The 17,663-nt window shown below is 42.5% G+C and overlaps 1 protein-coding gene across 1 annotated transcript in view; it reads left to right on the forward strand.

Annotated features, from left to right (window-relative positions):
- Positions 1–7,939: 7,939 nt before the first annotated feature.
- cngb1a (cyclic nucleotide gated channel subunit beta 1a) overlaps positions 7,940–17,663 on the forward strand; it is a 200,550-nt gene continuing 190,826 nt past the window's right edge. The window contains exons 1-3 of the mRNA XM_060924320.1: positions 7,940–8,015; positions 16,604–16,652; positions 16,740–16,842. Coding sequence (XP_060780303.1) covers positions 7,940–8,015; positions 16,604–16,652; positions 16,740–16,842 — 228 coding nt within the window. The remainder of the gene's footprint in view (positions 8,016–16,603; positions 16,653–16,739; positions 16,843–17,663) is intronic.

Here is a 17,663-nt window from a genome sequence, read left to right on the forward strand (position 1 = left end):
CAGCTCTGTGAAAATGTGCGACCACAATGCTAGTTGGGGGTTGTGCCTGGAGGATGCTCTGGACTCTTGCAGTGGTGTTTTTGTGGCTGGGGACTGCGTTTGTCATGAACGGTTTTGCACTCGGGTTTCCGTTGGTGGGGGGTTTATAGCATCAATGAAGCTGACTTTGTTAGGACTGTTAATGTTATAGACCCTTTTCACGTGACGTCACGACAAACGTGGGCGCCATTTTGGACATGTACTACCAGTAGTTTACCACAGCCAGCATTGAGGAACGGTAGCAAAGAAAGTGTTTATTTTCAGCAAGACTTCCATCATGCCACTATATTGTTGTGCACCTGGATGTAGTAACCATCAACAAACAAGGCAAGGGTTATCATTTTATCGGATCCCGGTAGATGCTGACCGACGGAGAAGATGGATAGCGGCACACCAGCGCTTGTGCAGTGACCACTTTGTTGGAGGTAAGACGAATAAAATTAGCCAGAAAAGGCATTACATTGCTGTTAACATTCTGTGGCGGTGAGTGTGTAACCAAATAGGCTAAAATAACCCATTGTAACCTCTTTGTTCTTCTGTAGTAGCTATTAGCTAACGACATTAGCTAGCGTTGTGTTCCTTTGCTGTTGGTAGACTGTAGGACAGATCAGAGGCAGTGTCCTACAAACAGCGCTTAATTTGAGGGGGAGCAAGCCGGAGCACGCTCCGGAACCTCGGGCGTTGGCTCCGGCAGCTATTTACACTGGATCCGGTGATCCGACACCTCTTTTGACTATGTAAAAAAAAATTAAATAAAAAAAATGCAAGTTTATTTAGTGTTAATGTCTGATTTTGATATCTGTCTTGTTGGTGATTTCTCTCATGAAACGACATCCACAAAATATCTGCAGATGAACTTAATTTGCAGTGTTATTACAAAACATGCCCAGAAGCGCAGCGCAGCGCTGCGCCCCCCTCCCCCCCTCTTTTTTTCCGCACCGGAGCCGCTCATCCTCTGCGCTCCGGGACCTCCCACTTTACAAATTAAGCACTGCCTACAAATAAGTGTTCAAAACAAGAGGAACATGTATTTGTCTCTTAAATCCAGGCCGTTCCCTGTAATCTGTAACAACAGTTGGAGAAAGTAATGGCAAATAGTGAGTGCACAAGCCATAGAAGGTAAACTGTACACAGCGCCAGGGCAGTGTGATGGTATGTCTACTTTTAGATTGTGTTAACTTATCAATGAACACACTCGTCACTCGAAGAGTTTCACGTCTTTACCACGGATACTTAAATGTGTGTTAGGTATTATTGTTGCAGTCTAAGCAGTCATTGTAGCAGCTAGATGAGCAAGAACCAAAAGGGTCTGTGCCATAAACCGTTATTTCTGTACGGCATTGCTAATGTGTCGTTACTGTTGTTATTTCTCCCTCTGCTCGCCCTGTAAATGCCCTACGTCGCTGGATAGCGAAGGTGTTTTCTGCATCTCGCTCCTTTTTCTTGTATGTTCTCCGTTAGTCGCCTTCCTCGCATTCAAACCAATTCGAGCCGAAGTCCGCTACATGTCCAAAATGGTGGTCGCGTTTACGAAGGTCACATGACTGAAAAGGGTCTATAGTCATGTTGTCTGTTGTTGCCGGGATGGGTTCCCTTTTGAGTCTGGTTCCTCTCGAGGTTTCGTCCTCATGTCATCTGAGGGAGTTTTTCCTTGCCACCATTGCCACAGGTGTGCTCGTTGGGGATAGATTGGGGATAAAATTAACTCATATTTTAAGTCGTTCAAATTCCGTAAAGCTGCTTTGCGACAATGTTTATTGTTAAAAGCGCTATACAAATAAACTTGACTTGACTGGCTTGATGGTATATATTGCTTGGTAAGTGACCATCGGTTGTACACTACTTTTCACAATGCATTGTGGCATACTATGAGTCCACTATATAGGGTGTAATAATTCTCACTATACATTGACAGAACTACAAAATGGCAAACTCACTATATAGTCCATTATATAGTGAGAAGTGAGTGATTTCAAACACAGTATATGATTCCATGTTGCACCATGCCTCCTACATGAGTCATAGAGTGCTAACAAGAAATGGGTTCCAATTTCAAGATGGCCATTACTGCTGTCTATGGCTATATAACATTTTATCCGTTTGAATAGATAACAATCTAATACAGTGTCCTCAATAAGCAATATTTAGATGAGCAATTGCACATTGACTTGAGTAAAATATTTATTTATTTCTACTACCTCTTGTCCAGATTCAATTGGATACACAATTTGAACACTACCTACTCCAGTGCATTCATGTCCAAAAGACTGGGATGTGAGTTTAATCACAGGATTTTCAAAGAGCCACTCTAGGGCCCTTAACCTTCAACTGCTTAGCTGGATTAGATTCTAGTTCACCTGTAAATTGCTTTAGATAAAAACACTTCAGTCATGGTTATCTGATTGTTCCTTATCTTTAACCTGCAAATGGTTTTGTAGTTTGAGCTGTTGCTTTTCCCCTGATTGTCCATTGTCCATTCATTGCCAGGTTGCATATAGAAAGTTGTCTAGGTGTAAACAAGTTCAGGTGTCTACATTCAGGTCTACATTCCTCCTCCTTCTTTACCCTTCCCTGAAGGAACCTAAATATAGCTAATCCCATTATTTTAGCTTCAGTATGGCTAATCCCACCATTCCTCCAAGTACCTGTCCTCCAGCCACATCTACAATCTCCAGGAAGACTAACTACACCAGAACAGCTAAGGTAAGCCTTCATCCAGCTTAAAGGTAAAGTGAACTCAGTAGACCTATGATATAAATGATTACTCTCTCTCTCTCTCTCTCTTTCCCTCACAAAAATATCAGTGTTTTTGTTCCTGAATCATAGTGTGCATTAAAGTGTCTTACATAAGAGCTGAATATATGTTAATTCAGTGTGAGTATTATCTTAAAATCCATTAAGTCCAATCACAATGTTGGTTTTTGTTTTGCATATTAAATTGAGGTAATTATTTGATAAACTCCAATAAAGACCTAAATTCTACATAAATATTTAGTGAAAATATGTAACTGATTTTATGAACCTGTATTAGGTACATATACATATTTGCTTTATTAATTGGAACGTTTTCTTGATTGGATGCTGTTATTACAGATACATTTATTCAACAAAGTTGAATGTTTTGGATATTGCTAAAGGTTTTCTTGCAAAACCTAGTGGTATGTGATGAACTTGCTATTCAAGAGGTTAAAGACATGGGAACACTGTTGCCAGGATACTAAGAAGTGTGAACACCAAGTATAAACTAGATAACGATTGAGGCTCACAATTTAGCCAGATAGCACAAAACACTGACAAGTGAACTTTTAAAGTAAACTTTGAGCAATAATCTTGATTTAAAAATATATTAATGCAAATGTTCTAAAAAAAAATCAGATTTTTATTTCATTTAAATGGACTGGAGTCCCATCCAGGGCATGCACTCACATCCAGTGTTTCCAGGATAGGCGCCAGGCTCACCACATGAATGAATTAATATTTTATTTGATGATAAAGTGCTTCATTTGACAGCTTCATTAATAATTATTAGGCACAAATTTGCCCAAACTTTTACTTACATGATATATAGAGTCTATGAGCATACAGATTGAAAATGCCTATGCTTGGCCTTATCCTGGTTTTTTTATATATATATATATATATATATATATATATATATATATATATATATATATATATATATATAGTATTAATATCTGAATGGACTGTTAGGTGCCACTATTACTGTTATTTCTGTAATTTGTAATATTCACCATGTATATGTTGAGTTATGGCAATTCACAAAACTGTATTTCTGATACTTTGCCAAAATTGTACATTGTGTGCCAACAATGCTGCCTTGAATCAAGCTGAGAAAACTTGATAGACAGATTCGCTCTTGTACCAGTGCAGTGCAGTACAGTATTCAGGTCAGGATTTTTCTATATGCATCACTTGGGCCAAGGCAGATTAGGTTCAGATACATTTATCATTGATTAACACTGACAGCTCCTGACACATGCAGCCGTGATCGTCCTGTAATTAAAGCTACACTCATATTGCAAGGCTGAAGTGGCCTCACTTTTTATTACTTAAATATGAGATAGGTCTAATTTTTCAGAACTGTATCAACACAATAATAATTCTCTAATCATATTTGAGGCACTTTCATGCCCACACATTCCTCAGTATAGAATTGCCAATAATAGCTGTAAAACCAGCAAAGGCTATGAGTCTGGTCATTTTCTCCTTCTCAACCTTATCATAAACTGCTGATGAGTTTATTGGGAACTCAGAGATGAAGGCTTGTCCTGTTCGTTTGCTAATTTTATTGCTAGCAATGATGGACAGTTTTGCTATACCATTTTTTATTTTTGTTTATGACATATGTGTGGAAGTCTGGAAAAATACTTTACATCGTGAAACTGTCATATTTTCTTCTATGTACAGGTTTGAAAAGAAATACACTCAGCAGCCAATTTAGTAGGAACTTGTTGATTCTAAGATTCTTATTCTTGGCTGACAGCAGTGGAACCCAATGTAGTATTCTGCTGTTGCATGCTGAGATGCTTTTCTGCTCATCACGTTTGTAAAGGGTGATTTATACGAGTTGCTATATCCTTCCTGGCAGCTTGAACCAATCTGGCCATTTTCCTCTGACCTTTCTTATAAACAAGGCATTTCCACCCACAGAACTGTCACTCACTCAATGTTTTTTGTTTGTCGCACCATTCTGTGTAAACTCTAGAGACTGTTGTGTGTGAAAACCCCAGGAGATCAGCATTTTCTGAAATACTCAAACAGTCCATCAGGCACCAACACCCATGCCATAGTGAAAGTCAGAGAGATCACATTTTTTTCCCATTCTGATGTTTGAATTGAATACTAACTGAAGCTCTTGATTTGTATCTATGTGATTTTATGCATTGTGCTGCTGTCAAGGGATTGGCTGATTAGATAATTGTATAAAACAGCAGGTGTATGGGTGTACCTAATAAAGTGGCCTGTGAGTATGTTTCCAATTGCAATCTTGACTGTCCATTTTTGAAGTGTGTCCAGCATCTTGATCAATGCATGACACTTACTGTATGAGGAAAGCATGCTTACTAACTAGCCAGGTTAGACAGCTTTAGGTGAATGACTGTTTTCACCATGTTTGACAAACTGGCTCCTTCCCCAAACACAATCTTAAAGTTTAAGCTTTTGAAGTACTATAGGCAGAAAATCCTAATTTTGGCAAAAATCCAGATTTTCAACTTTTTTGGCAGAACAGAATTTCGACTTCAACAGAATTTTGCCATAGCAACATCTCATGGGTTTTCCCAAACTCTCACAGATATATGGATCATGCAAATGGTAAAAGGAAAAAAAGAAAGAAAAGAAAAAATAAAAACAACTGGCAAGAAATACTGTAGCATTCACTAATGTTTCTGGTCTTGTGGTTAACTAAGCAGTTACAGTGGTGCTTGAAAGTTTGTGAACCCTTTAGAATTTTCTATATTTCTGCATAAATGAGACCTAAAACATCATCAGTTTTCACACAAGTCCTAAGAGTAGATAAAGAGAAACCAGTTAAACAAATGAGACAAAAATATGATACTTGTCATTTATTTATTGAGGAAAATGATCCAATATTACATATCTGTGAGTGGCAAAAGTATGTGAACCTTTGCTTTCAGTATCTGGTGTGACCCCCTTGTGCAGCAATAACTGCAACTAAATGTTTCTGGTAACTGATAATCAGTCCTGCACACCGGCTTGGAGGAATTTTAGCCCATTCTTCCATACAGAACAACTTCAAATCTGGGATGTTGTTGGGTTTCCTCGCGTGAACTGCTTGCTTCAGGTCCTTCCACAACATTTCAATTGGATTAAGGTCAGGACTTTGACTTGGCCATTCCAAAACATTAACTTTATTCTTCTTTAACCATTCTTTGGTAGAATGACTTGTGTGCTTAGGGTCATTGTCTTACTGCATGACCCACCTTCTCTTGAGATTCAGTTCATGGACAGATGTCCTGACATTTTCCTTTAGAATTCGCTGGTATAATTCAGAATTCATTGTTCCATCAATGATGGCAAGCCATCCTGGCCCAGATGCAGCAAAACAGGCCCTAACCATGATACTACCACCACCGTGCTTCACAGATGGGATAAGGTTCTTATGCTGGAATGCAGTGTTTTCCTTTCTCCAAATATAACACTTCCCATTTAAAGCAAAAAGTTCTATTTTGGTCTCATCTGTCCACAAAACATTTTTTCCAATAGCCTTCTGGCTTGTCCACATGATCTTTATCAAACTACAGATGAGCAGCAATGTTCTTTTTGGAGAGCAGTGGCTTTCTCTTTGCAGCCCTGCCATGCACACCATAGTTGTTCAGTGTTCTCCTGATGGTGGACTCATGAACATTAACATTAGCCAATGTGAGAGAGGCCTTCAGTTGCTTACAAGTTACACTGGGGTCCTTTGTGACCTCGCCGACTATTACACGTCTTGCTCTTGGAGTGATCCTTGTTGATCGACCACTCCTGGGGAGGGTAACAGTGGTCTTGAATTTCCTCCATTTGTACACAATCCGTCTGACTGTGGATTGGTGGAGTCTAAACTCTTTAGAGATGGTTTTGTAACTTTTTCCAGCCTGATGAACATCAACAACGCTTTTTCTGAGATCCTCAGAAATCTCCTTTGTTTGTGCCATGACACACTTCCACAAACATGTGTTGTGAAGATCAGACTTTGATAGATCCCTGTTCTTTAAATAAAATAGGGTGCCCACTCACACCTGATTGTCATCCCATTGATTGAAAACACCTGACTCTAATTTCACCTTCAAATTTACTGCTAATCCTAGAGGTTCACATACTTTGGCCACTCACAGATATGTAATATTGGATCATTTTCCTCAATAAATAAGTGACCACATATATTTTTGTCTCGTTTGTTTAACTGGGTTCTCTTTATCTACTTTTAGGACTTGTGGGAAAATCTGATGATGTTTGAGGTCATATTTATGCAGAAATATCGAAAATTCTAAAGGGTTCACAAACTTTCAAGCACCACTGTAAATCATTAGCCTCAGTCTTTATCTTAGTTTAAACTTGGTGGCCACATGTCCCAGTTGCTTTGCAACAGTGTTAACATCAACTTAACTTCTTCAATAACGATCCCATCCTGTGTTGAAAGGCAAGGAAAGTGAGTAAATTAATAATATTACAGGCATTTAGCAGATGCTCTTACCCAGAGCAATGTACAACCAGTGCAAAAGTCAGGTACAAGAAGTGCTGACCTTCTAGACAAGAATGTTCTAGTACCAAATGTACAAGTGACAGAATAACGGTAAGTGTAATTCTATTGAAGTACCGATACTCAGCAAACAGCCAAGGGAAGCAAGCCAACCATACAAGAGAGCTGAAAAAGTACAATTAAATAGAGAAAAATAAAACTCCAATGGCTAACCCCAGGATAGACAGTGCACAGCCTGGGTTGGTCAAGACTGATGCACAGTTACACAGTAAACAGGGGAGAGGGGCAACCTGAAGAGGTGGGTCTTTAGTCTGCGCTTGAAGTTGGTCAGGGAGTCAGTAGTTCTGATCTCCATGGGAAGGTCATTCCACCAACAGTGAACCAGGATAAACAGCAGTTTTGAGCAGGCTGGGTAGAAGCAGAGAGGAGGAGGAGTTATCTGTGATGAATATTATTTGTGAAGAATATTAACTGCACGTGTATCTAGGAATAAAACAATGCAGTTGCCTAAATGTCACTCCTTAGGCTTTTGAGATTCTTTATGATTTAGCTAATTGCTGTTTTATGATCTTTCTGTATACTTCTGCCTAGAAGCAAAGTGTATCTCTGTGTGTGTGTGTGTGTGTGTGTGTGTGTGTGCGCGCTTATTCTTTATAGACATGTGTTTTGATCTGCAGAATGTTTAGTTGGGTGGTGAAAGTTGTTCCTCAACCCCCAGAGAAGCCTGCAAAGCTAGACGAGGAATGCAAAGGCAGTACAGTCCAAATATCAGTAAGTGGAACAGTCCACTTAGTTTAGGGTCCAAGTTCTTTTTTTTTTTCTTGGATGGGGGATTTTGTTCCCAATATTATCCCCAATTTGGTCACCTATCATTTTCCACCCAGCAGCCAGTTCTCCCCTATCATACCGTATGTTAGCTGCCAGCTAGGGATGATATCGGCTATCACGTGCTTCCTCAGCGAGCCTTTTTTTTTTTGCTGCTCATGCACAGTGCAATGTAACACACTTGCAGGAAAGTGCTATCTACCCTCTTCTGCATACATGAGCTGAAATGGGAGTGAGTGTATGAGCACATAAAATTTCTGCGACATTATTGCACATTATACAGCAATAAATATATTGATTTTTATGACTGAATTCTAGGTACATTTTGCACTCTTTGGTGATGTATTGTCCAGAAAAATGTCTCTGAAATTTTCATGACTGAGAAAATAAACAAGAAAACAGTAAAGAAAAAAAGTTTTACTGTTAGGGGTGATGGAGGTGTGGGGAGATTAGGATCCAGAAGCAGAACACACAGACAGTAATCCAATAAATAATGAGATTTAATCCAGGGAAAGGGCGTGGCAAAAAAAAGGTAAACAAACAGTATAGAAAAAACAAATAGCAAAATAGTCCAGGAAAAAAAGACAAACTTACAAAAAAAAAACAGGTGGGCAATGACAAAAAGAACAGACAAAAAAAAACGAGCCAGGCAGGACAAAAAACACTAGCACAAAAAAACATGAAAAAGACAAAACTTTAGAACAAAAACCGTGATAACAAGCAAGCAAGCTAGAGGGCAAAAAACCATGAAAGCATAAAGGGCACAGAAACGGTGAGAAAAAACTGACAAGACGTTCTGGCAAAGTCCCTGTCTGAGAACAGTGTTTATATACACAGCAGGAAAACCAGGAAGTGAAACGCAGGCAAGATGGAATTCCTGTCCTGGATCCGGATTAGCGCTGACCTGGAAGATAAGTAATCTCTGGAGTGGAAGTCCAGGGCGGAGCATAACATTAACCCCCTTCAATGAGCGCCTCCAGGCGCTTTACGAAGAGCATCAGGGTGTTGCCGGTGGAAATCTGTGATGAGTGTTGGGTCCAATATGAACCTGGCGGGGACCCAACTTCTCTCCTCAGGACCGTAACCCTCCCAGTCCACCAGCTACTGGAGTCCTCTGCCTCGCCACCGCACCTTCAGCAGTTTCTTGACCGTGTAGGCCTCACCGCCATCAATGAGCCTGGGAGGAGGAGAGGGTTTGGAGGGTGGGAGCAAAGGACTGGAGACCAGGGGTTTGAGCTGTGATACATGAAAGGTGGGGTGAACACGTCGCATAGTAATGCCAGTCTAACGGAATATGGGTTGATTACCTTCTTGATGAGAAAGGGTCTAAGGAACCTGGATGCTAGCTTGCGGGAGACGGTTCTAAGTGGCAGGTGGCACATGGAGAGCATGACTCGTTGTCCTACCCGGTAGGTGGGTGCCTTGGAGCGGCATTTGTTGGCCTGCCTCTTGGATGCAAGGGCAGAGTGAATGAGTCTTCTCCGGGCCAATGCCCATGTCCTCCTGCAGCGACGTATAAAGAGCTGAGCTGAGGGTATGGTGAGCTCCTCCTCTTGGCTGGGGAACAGTGGTGGTTGGTAACCTAGGGAGCACTGGAATGGAGAGAGACCTGTGGCAGAGGAAGGGAGAGTGTTATGAGCATATTCGATCCAAGGGTAGGTACTTACTCCAAGAACTGGCATCCCTGGATGCCATGCACCTGAATGCTACCTCCAAAGCTTGGTTCGCCCGTTCTGCCTGGCTGTTGGTTTGGTAGCCTGAGAAGAGACTACAGGTGGCCCCGATGAGTTTGCAGAAGACCCTCCAGAATTGCGCGGTGAACTGAGGACCCTGGTCAGAAACAATGTCAGTAGGCAGTCCATGTAGACAGAAAATGTGCTGGATGAGTAGTTCAGTGGTTTCTTTGGCTGAGGGAAGCTTGGGCAGAGGGATGAAATGAACGGTCTTGGAGAAACAGTCAATAACAGTGAGGATGCATGTGTTGCCACCTGAGTTGGGGAGTCCTGTGACGAAGTCCAGGGTGATGTGAGACCAAGGTCGATGCAGAGTCGGGAGGGGTCTTAGCAAGCCAGCAGTGGGTCGATTGGCTGTTTTGTTCCGGGAGCATGTGTCGCAGGCTGCCACAAACTCCTGGACGTCTTCCTTGATGGATGGCCACCAGAAGCACTGCTGGATGAGTGCCAGGGTTCGGGCAGCTCCTGGATGACAGGCCAGCTTGGGGCTATGACCCCATTGCAGCACCTGGGTTCGCACAGGACAGGGAACAAACAGATGATTATGTGGAATGTCGTTGGAGTTACCTTCTCTGGGGTCCTGCTCCAGGGCCTTCTGCACTAGTGTCTCAACCTGAAGTATGGCGGACCCCACCAGGCAGTGTGGAGGAAGGATGATTTTGGGTGTTTTGGACTCCTTCTGGCAGGAAGAGAACATCCTGGACAGGCTGTCGGGTTTGCCATTCTTGGAGCCTGGGTGGTAGGAGAGTGCGAATTTGAACTGAGAGAAGAAGAGAGACCATCGGGCTTGTCGAGAATTGAGGCATTTGGCGGACTTGAAGTACTCCAAGTTTTTTATGGTCTGTCCAATCTAGGAAGGGGAGATCAGACCCCTCGAGCCAGTGCCTCCACTCCTCCAAGGCTAGTTTCACAGCCAGTAGCTCTCTGTCACCGATTTCGTAGTGATGTTCGGCTGGGGACAGCTGGCAGGAGAAGGAGCATGGGTGGACCTTGTTGTCGCTGGCCCTCTGGGAGAGAATGGCTACAACCCCTGACTCGGAAGCGTCAACCTCGATGATAAACTGCTTGATTGGATTGGGTATGGTGAGAATGGGTGTTGTGGTAAACCTGCGCTTGAGCATGGAAAAGGCTTTCTCTGCTTCCTCCCCCCACTTGAACTGGGTCTTGGTCAAGGTCAGGGCTGAGAGAGGTCCGGCTACCGTGCTGAAGTCACGGGTGAAAAGCCTGTAGAAGTTGGTGAACCCAAGGAAGCGCTGGAGCTCTCGTCTCGAAGATGGGGTGGGCCAGCCAGTGACTGCCTCCAGTTTGAGGGGGTCCATCTGAATCTTCGCTGGAGAGATGATGAACCCCAGGAACGAGGCAGAGCATTGGTGGAACTCGCTTTTCTCTGCCTTGACAAACAGCTTGTTTTCTAGCAGGCGTTGGAGGACCTGCCGGACGTGACCCCGATGTTCCTCCAGGGAGCAAGAGAAAATCAGGATGTCCTCCAGGTACAAGAAGACAAAGGTGTTAAGGACATCCCTCAAGACATCATTAACTACTGCCTGGAAGACTGCGGGTGTGTTGGTCAGGCCGAAAGGGACCACGAGGTACTCGTAGTGGCCTGCAGTGGTGTTAAAGGCTGTCTTCCACTCGTCCCTTTCCCTGATCCTAACGAGATGGTAGGCGTTGCATAAGTCCAGTTTAGTAAACACTTTGGCTCCCTGGAGTAGTTCAAAGGCCGTGGTCATGAGCGGTAGTGGATAATGATTTTTGATAGCGATAGTGTTGAGACCCCAATAGTCAATGCAAGGGTGGAGTGACTTGTCCTTCTTTTTGACGAGGAAGAACCCCGCCCCTGCTGGGGAGGAGGAAGGGTGGATGATCCCAGCTGCCAGTGACTCGGTGATATATTTTTCCATGGCTTGTCTTTCAGCAGGAGAAAGAGTAGAGACGTCCCTTGGGTGGTGCTGTCCCGGGCAGGAGGTCGATACCACAGTCATAGGGTCTGTGAGGAGGGAGGGACACTGCTTGGGTCTTGCTGAAAACTACCTTAAGGTCCAGATATTCTGGGGGCATGTGAGAGAGGTCGGGAAACTCGCTGGCTGAGGGCTGTGGTGGTTTGGCGGGAGGCAGAGCAGAGTTCAGGCAGGAGGCCAGGCAGGAAGGACTCTAGCCTAGGATAGTGTTATTAGTCCAGTTTAGGTGGGGGTTGTGCTGCATTAACCAGGGTAATCCTAGGATGATGGGTACATGGGAGTTGTTCATGATGTGAAATTGAATAGTTTCGGAATGATTGCCTGAAATGCTTAAGGTGAGCAGGGCGGTAAGGTGAGTGATGGTGGTCAAGCCAGTGGCATTGAGTGTCAGGACGGTGAGAGGGACCTCGAGGGCGAGTAACAGGATTCTGAGATCCTTGGCAGTAGTGAAGCAAGATCAGGTTCCTGTCCACCCCCAAGTTGACGAGTGCCTGAAGTTGGTGATGCCGGTTGTTGTGGGTGATAACATGAAGCAACTGGTCAGCAGGGGACTGGTTCCGAGCATTGCCCACCAGGGCCTCTCGATTCATTGGTGGGCTCGTCCTTTTAATGGGCAGGCTTGACAGATGTGTCCTTGCTGACTACAGTAGAAGCAGGCCCCCGTGCTCCACCGGCGCAGTCATTCCTCCGCTGACACCCGTACCTGATCTACCTGCATGGGTTCGACGGACGAGGCGGAAGGTGGAGAGGTGGTGAAGCTGGGGCGGCTCTTCTCTCTCCTTCATTGTTGAATCCGAGCGTGGTTGTGATTGGCAAGGTCCATGAGGCTGGAGAGGTCCGACGGCAGTTCCCGAGAGACTAGTTCATCCTTAATGGTGTCAGACAGGCCATGTAGGAACGTGTCGATCTGGGCACTCTCGTTCCAACCGTATGACACTGCCAATGTCTGGCACTCAATGGTATAATCCGAGGTAGATCAGGACCCCTGCCGCAGCTCCATGAGCTCCCTAGCCACCTCCCAGCCAGACAGAGACCAGTCGAATGTTTGCCTCATTTCCTTGGAGAATTCTTTGAAGGTAGAACAAAAGGATGCATCGGCATCCCAGACCGCTGTTTCCCATTCCCTGGCCTTGCCAGTGAGAAGCATGATGGTATAGGCTACCTGGGAGCGTTCTGTGGGGAAGGCCAGAGGTTGGAGCTCCAAGATCAGTGAACATTGAGATAGAAAGGATCTGCAGGTACGGTACCTGGTTCTCCACTGTAGGGCTGAGGTGAAGTGAGTCTCGGTTCGTGGAGAGCAGCGGTGGCAGGAGGTGAAGAAGGAGGCAGCTGGGCAAGGGTAGGCACGCCTTGGAAGTGCTGGAGTTGCGTGGCTAGAAGGTTGAGTGAATTGGACAGTGTGGAGAGGTTCTGGGTGATTTGTTGGAGCTCCTGTTGGTGGGTCCTGAGGAGAGCTCCTTGCTGCTCTCAAATGGGTCAGTTCTGCTGGATCCATGTCGGCTAGAACATACTGTTAGGGGTGATGGAAGTGTGGGGAGATTAGGATCCAAAAGCCGAACACACAGGCAGTAATCCAATAAATAATGAGATTTAATCCAGAGAAAGGGCATGGCGAGAAAGGTAAACAAACAGTATAGAAAAAAACAAATAGCAAAATAGTCCAGGAAAAAAAAAGGGACAAAAAACTCGACAAAAAAAAAAAAAACGAGGTGGGCAATGACAAAAACGCTAGTGCAAAAGACATGAAAAAATAGTCCAGACAAAAAAAAATGAGACAAAAAATGAGGTAGGCAGGACAAAAACCACTAGCACAAAAAAACATGAAAAATACAAAAAGTTAGAACAAAAACCATGACAAGAAACAAGCAAGCTAGAGGGCAAAAAAACCATGAAAGCATAAAGGACACAGAAAAGGCGAGAAAAAACTGACAAGATGTTCTGGCAAAGTTCCTGTCTGAGAATGCTGTTTATATGCACAGCAGGAAAACCAGGAAGTGAAATGCAGGCAAGATAGAATTTCCGTCCCAGATCTGGATTAGCGCTGACCTGGGAGATAAGTAATTTCCAGAGTGGATGTCCGGGCAGAGCATGACATTTACTTTTGTCAGCTGATCAAATGAAAGCAATTGTGATCTGGTAATTACACCAATCACATCGAAACTGTTTTACTAATGGCTCTGAGCACTTGAAAACCCAAATATCTTTACACATCGTACAACCCCGATTCCAAAAAAGTTGGGACAAAGTACAAATTGTAAATAAAAACGGAATGCAATAATTTACAAATCTCAAAAACTGATATTGTATTCACAATAGAACATACAACATATCAAATGTCGAAAGTGAGACATTTTGAAATTTCATGCCAAATATTGGCTCGTTTGGAATTTCATGACAGCAACACATCTCAAAAAAGTTGGGACAGGGGCAATAAGAGGCTGGAAAAGTTAAAGGTAGAAAAAAGGAACAGCTGGAGGACCAAATTGCAACTCATTAAGTCAATTGGCAATAGGTCATTAACATGACTGGGTATAAAAAGAGCATCTTGGAGTGGCAGCGGCTCTCAGAAGTAAAGATGGGAAGAGGATCACCAATCCCCCTAATTCTGCGCCGACAAATAGTGGAGCAATATCAGAAAGGAGGTCGACAGTGTAAAATTGCAAAGAGTTTGAACATATCATCTACAGTGCATAATATCATCAAAAGATTCAGAGAATCTGGAAGAATCTCTGTGCATAAGGGTCAAGGCCGGAAAACCTTACTGGGTGCCCGTGATCTTCGGGCCCTTAGACGGCACTGCATCACATACAGGCATGCTTCTGTATTGGAAATCACAAAATGGGCTCAGGAATATTTCCAGAGAACATTATCTGTGAACACAATTCACCGTGCCATCCGCCGTTGCCAGCTAAAACTCTATAGTTCAAAGAAGAAGCCGTATCTAAACATGATCCAGAAGCACAGACGTCTTCTCTGGGCCAAGGCTCATTTAAAATGGACTGTGGCAAAGTGGGAAACTGTTCTGTGGTCAGACGAATCAAAATTTGAAGTTCTTTATGGAACTCAGGGACGCTGTGTCATTCGGACTAAAGAAGAGAAGGACGACCCAAGTTGTTATCAGCGCTCAGTTCAGAAGCCTGCATCTCTGATGGTATGGGGTCACATTAGTGCGTGTGGCATGGGCAGCTTACACATCTGGAAAGACAACATCAATGCTGAAAGGTATATCCAGGTTCTAGAGCAACATATGCTCCCATCCAGACGATGTCTCTTTCAGGGAAGATTTTGCATTTTCCAACATGACAATGCCAAACCACATACTGCATCAATTACAGCATCATGGCTGCGTAGAAGAAGGGTCCGGGTACTGACCTGGCCAGCCTGCAGTCCAGATTTTTCACCCATAGAAAACATTTGGCGCATCATAAAATGGAAGATACGACAAAAAAGACCTAAGACAGTTGAGCAACTAGAATCCCACATTAGACAAGAATGGGTTAACATTCCTATCCCTAAACTTGAGCAACTTGTCTCCTCAGTCCCCAGACGTTTACAGACTGTTGTAAAGAGAAAAGGGGATGTCTCACAGTGGTAAACATGGCCTTGTTCCAACTTTTTTGAGATGCATTGTTGTCATGAAATTTAAAATCACCTAATTTTTCTCTTTAAATGATACATTTTCTCAGTTTAAACATTTGATATGTCATGTATGTTCTATTCTGAATAAAATATGGAATTTTGAAACTTCCACATCATTGCATTCCATTTTTATTTACAATTTGTACTTTTTTGGAATCGGGGTTGTAGAATTATTGAACAATGTAAAATGCTAAATCTTTAACCTATGAAAAGCAGGATAATTGTGCCTCAGGGTGTTGAACAGAACTGAGCCATATGGCTTACCTTAAGTTGCTTTTCACTCTTTCAGGAACAAAAAGAATCAGTTAAAGAGCAAGAGGTGAAAAAAGGTGGGTGATTACATACATGGCAGCTGACCATTAATCAGTATATTATATTGTATATTAATCATTATATGGCATTGAGGGAGTTTAAATGAACATACTATATACACTGATCAGCCATAACATTATGAGCAATGACAGGTGAAGTGAATATCATTGATTATCGTATTACAATGACATCTGTCAAGGGGTGACATAGATAGATGGAAAGATAACTTTATTGTCAGTCAGTCATTCACCTGTACATTCAGAATGCACATTTAAATGAAATTTTGTTCCACTGGCTTATATCATTATAACTGCCGTATATGATTATTGCACATAATCTGGTAACCAAAAATACCAAATTTACGAGTAAATACTTATTTATTTTCTATAGAATATACTAACTATGCTAGATATATTCAATATATTGCACAATAAATAATTTATAGCAGATAATTTATAGCAGTAATAAGAATAAGCTTAGAGAAATGCAATAGGCACCATAGACATTATTCAAAACTACACCATTGGCATTGGTGACAGTGCAACATATTAACTGTACAGGTACACACAGGCCCATGTATTACCAGGGCCTGGGGCAAACAATTTAAACCAAGGAAATACGCACACCACACACATAACCCATGAAATGTATTGAAATTGAAATGTAAATGGGACAGACAGCTTAACAGGTTATCCCCTGTGATGGTGGGGCTGAATTGACATCTCAGAGTTTTAAAAAAATTGTTTACTCTTATCATATTACTTAATTTAATTAAAATGGGATGCTTTAATAATGTTTGTAATGATTTGCATTTCTACTTTTTAACAAAGCTGATGTGTTCATTGACAGCACTTTTTTTCCATGTTGTTGAATAGAAGTCAGTCCTGCGAAGCCAAAAGAGGGTGAAGTCTCGGCTGAAAACAGGTGTGTGTGTGTGTGTGTTTTCTTTCTGCCCACATCCAATCCACCCTACCTCACCAACTCTCTATCTCTCCCCCTCTCTCTCTGCAGTACTCAGAGTGGTGTATTGACCTGGATCTCTCATGGTTTGAGTACTGCCCTCCCCCACCCTGTAGCAACACCTAAAACAGACAGAGCAGAGAGTGATACCAAGGTACATGACGAGACTGAAGTCTCATGTGCTTGATATAACTTGCAATTAAATACACATTTGCTTCTCATTTCGAATTGAGTAACCATTCTGTCTCTCTCTACATACATACACAAGATCATTACAATAACTCTGAATTAGTCTGTCAGTTACTCTGAAATTAACCAGGTGTAGCCATCTTGCATCTCTCTCTCTCTCTCTCTCTCTCTCTCTCTCTCATATTTCTTAGCAACAGGAGGAAAACAGCCAGAGGTATGGTTTACAATTTACATTACTATTTAAATCTGTGTGTGTGTGTGTGTGTGTGTGTGTGTGTGTGTGTGAGAGAGAGAGGGGAATGGTATTTGATTACCTGTTTATTTGATTTACATCTATCATATGTTTGCTCCACATGTCATCATGGATTGCAGTAAAGCAAATGAGTGAGTAGATCTGGCTCTACACTTGTATTTACTTAGCAGGTGTACATTGTGCAGAAGTCAAAGGAATGGTTAAAGGGAAAATCAAATTTAAGAAATTTAACCCTACATGTGGAGCGTACTGGAGCAAAAAGGCTAATACACCTAAAAAGTAATAAAGGCCTATGATTACCAATTTGCATGATATAAACTGTAAGTTAAAACCACCTCACATTTGCTTCAGACAGGAAAGTGTGGCTTTCATTTATGAAAGAGCAAAATCAGCTTGCATACATGCAGATTCAAATATTTTCCAAGTAGAAATAACGTGATTGATGACAAAGTGATTGTTTACAAAATAGCTGCCACTAAAGTTTTCAACTCTGCTGAAATTTTGCATAAATTAGATTTTTCCCATGGATCATT

Source organism: Neoarius graeffei, chromosome 6 (genome assembly GCF_027579695.1).
Source record: "Neoarius graeffei isolate fNeoGra1 chromosome 6, fNeoGra1.pri, whole genome shotgun sequence".
In the NCBI taxonomy this organism is placed as follows: domain Eukaryota; kingdom Metazoa; phylum Chordata; class Actinopteri; order Siluriformes; family Ariidae; genus Neoarius; species Neoarius graeffei.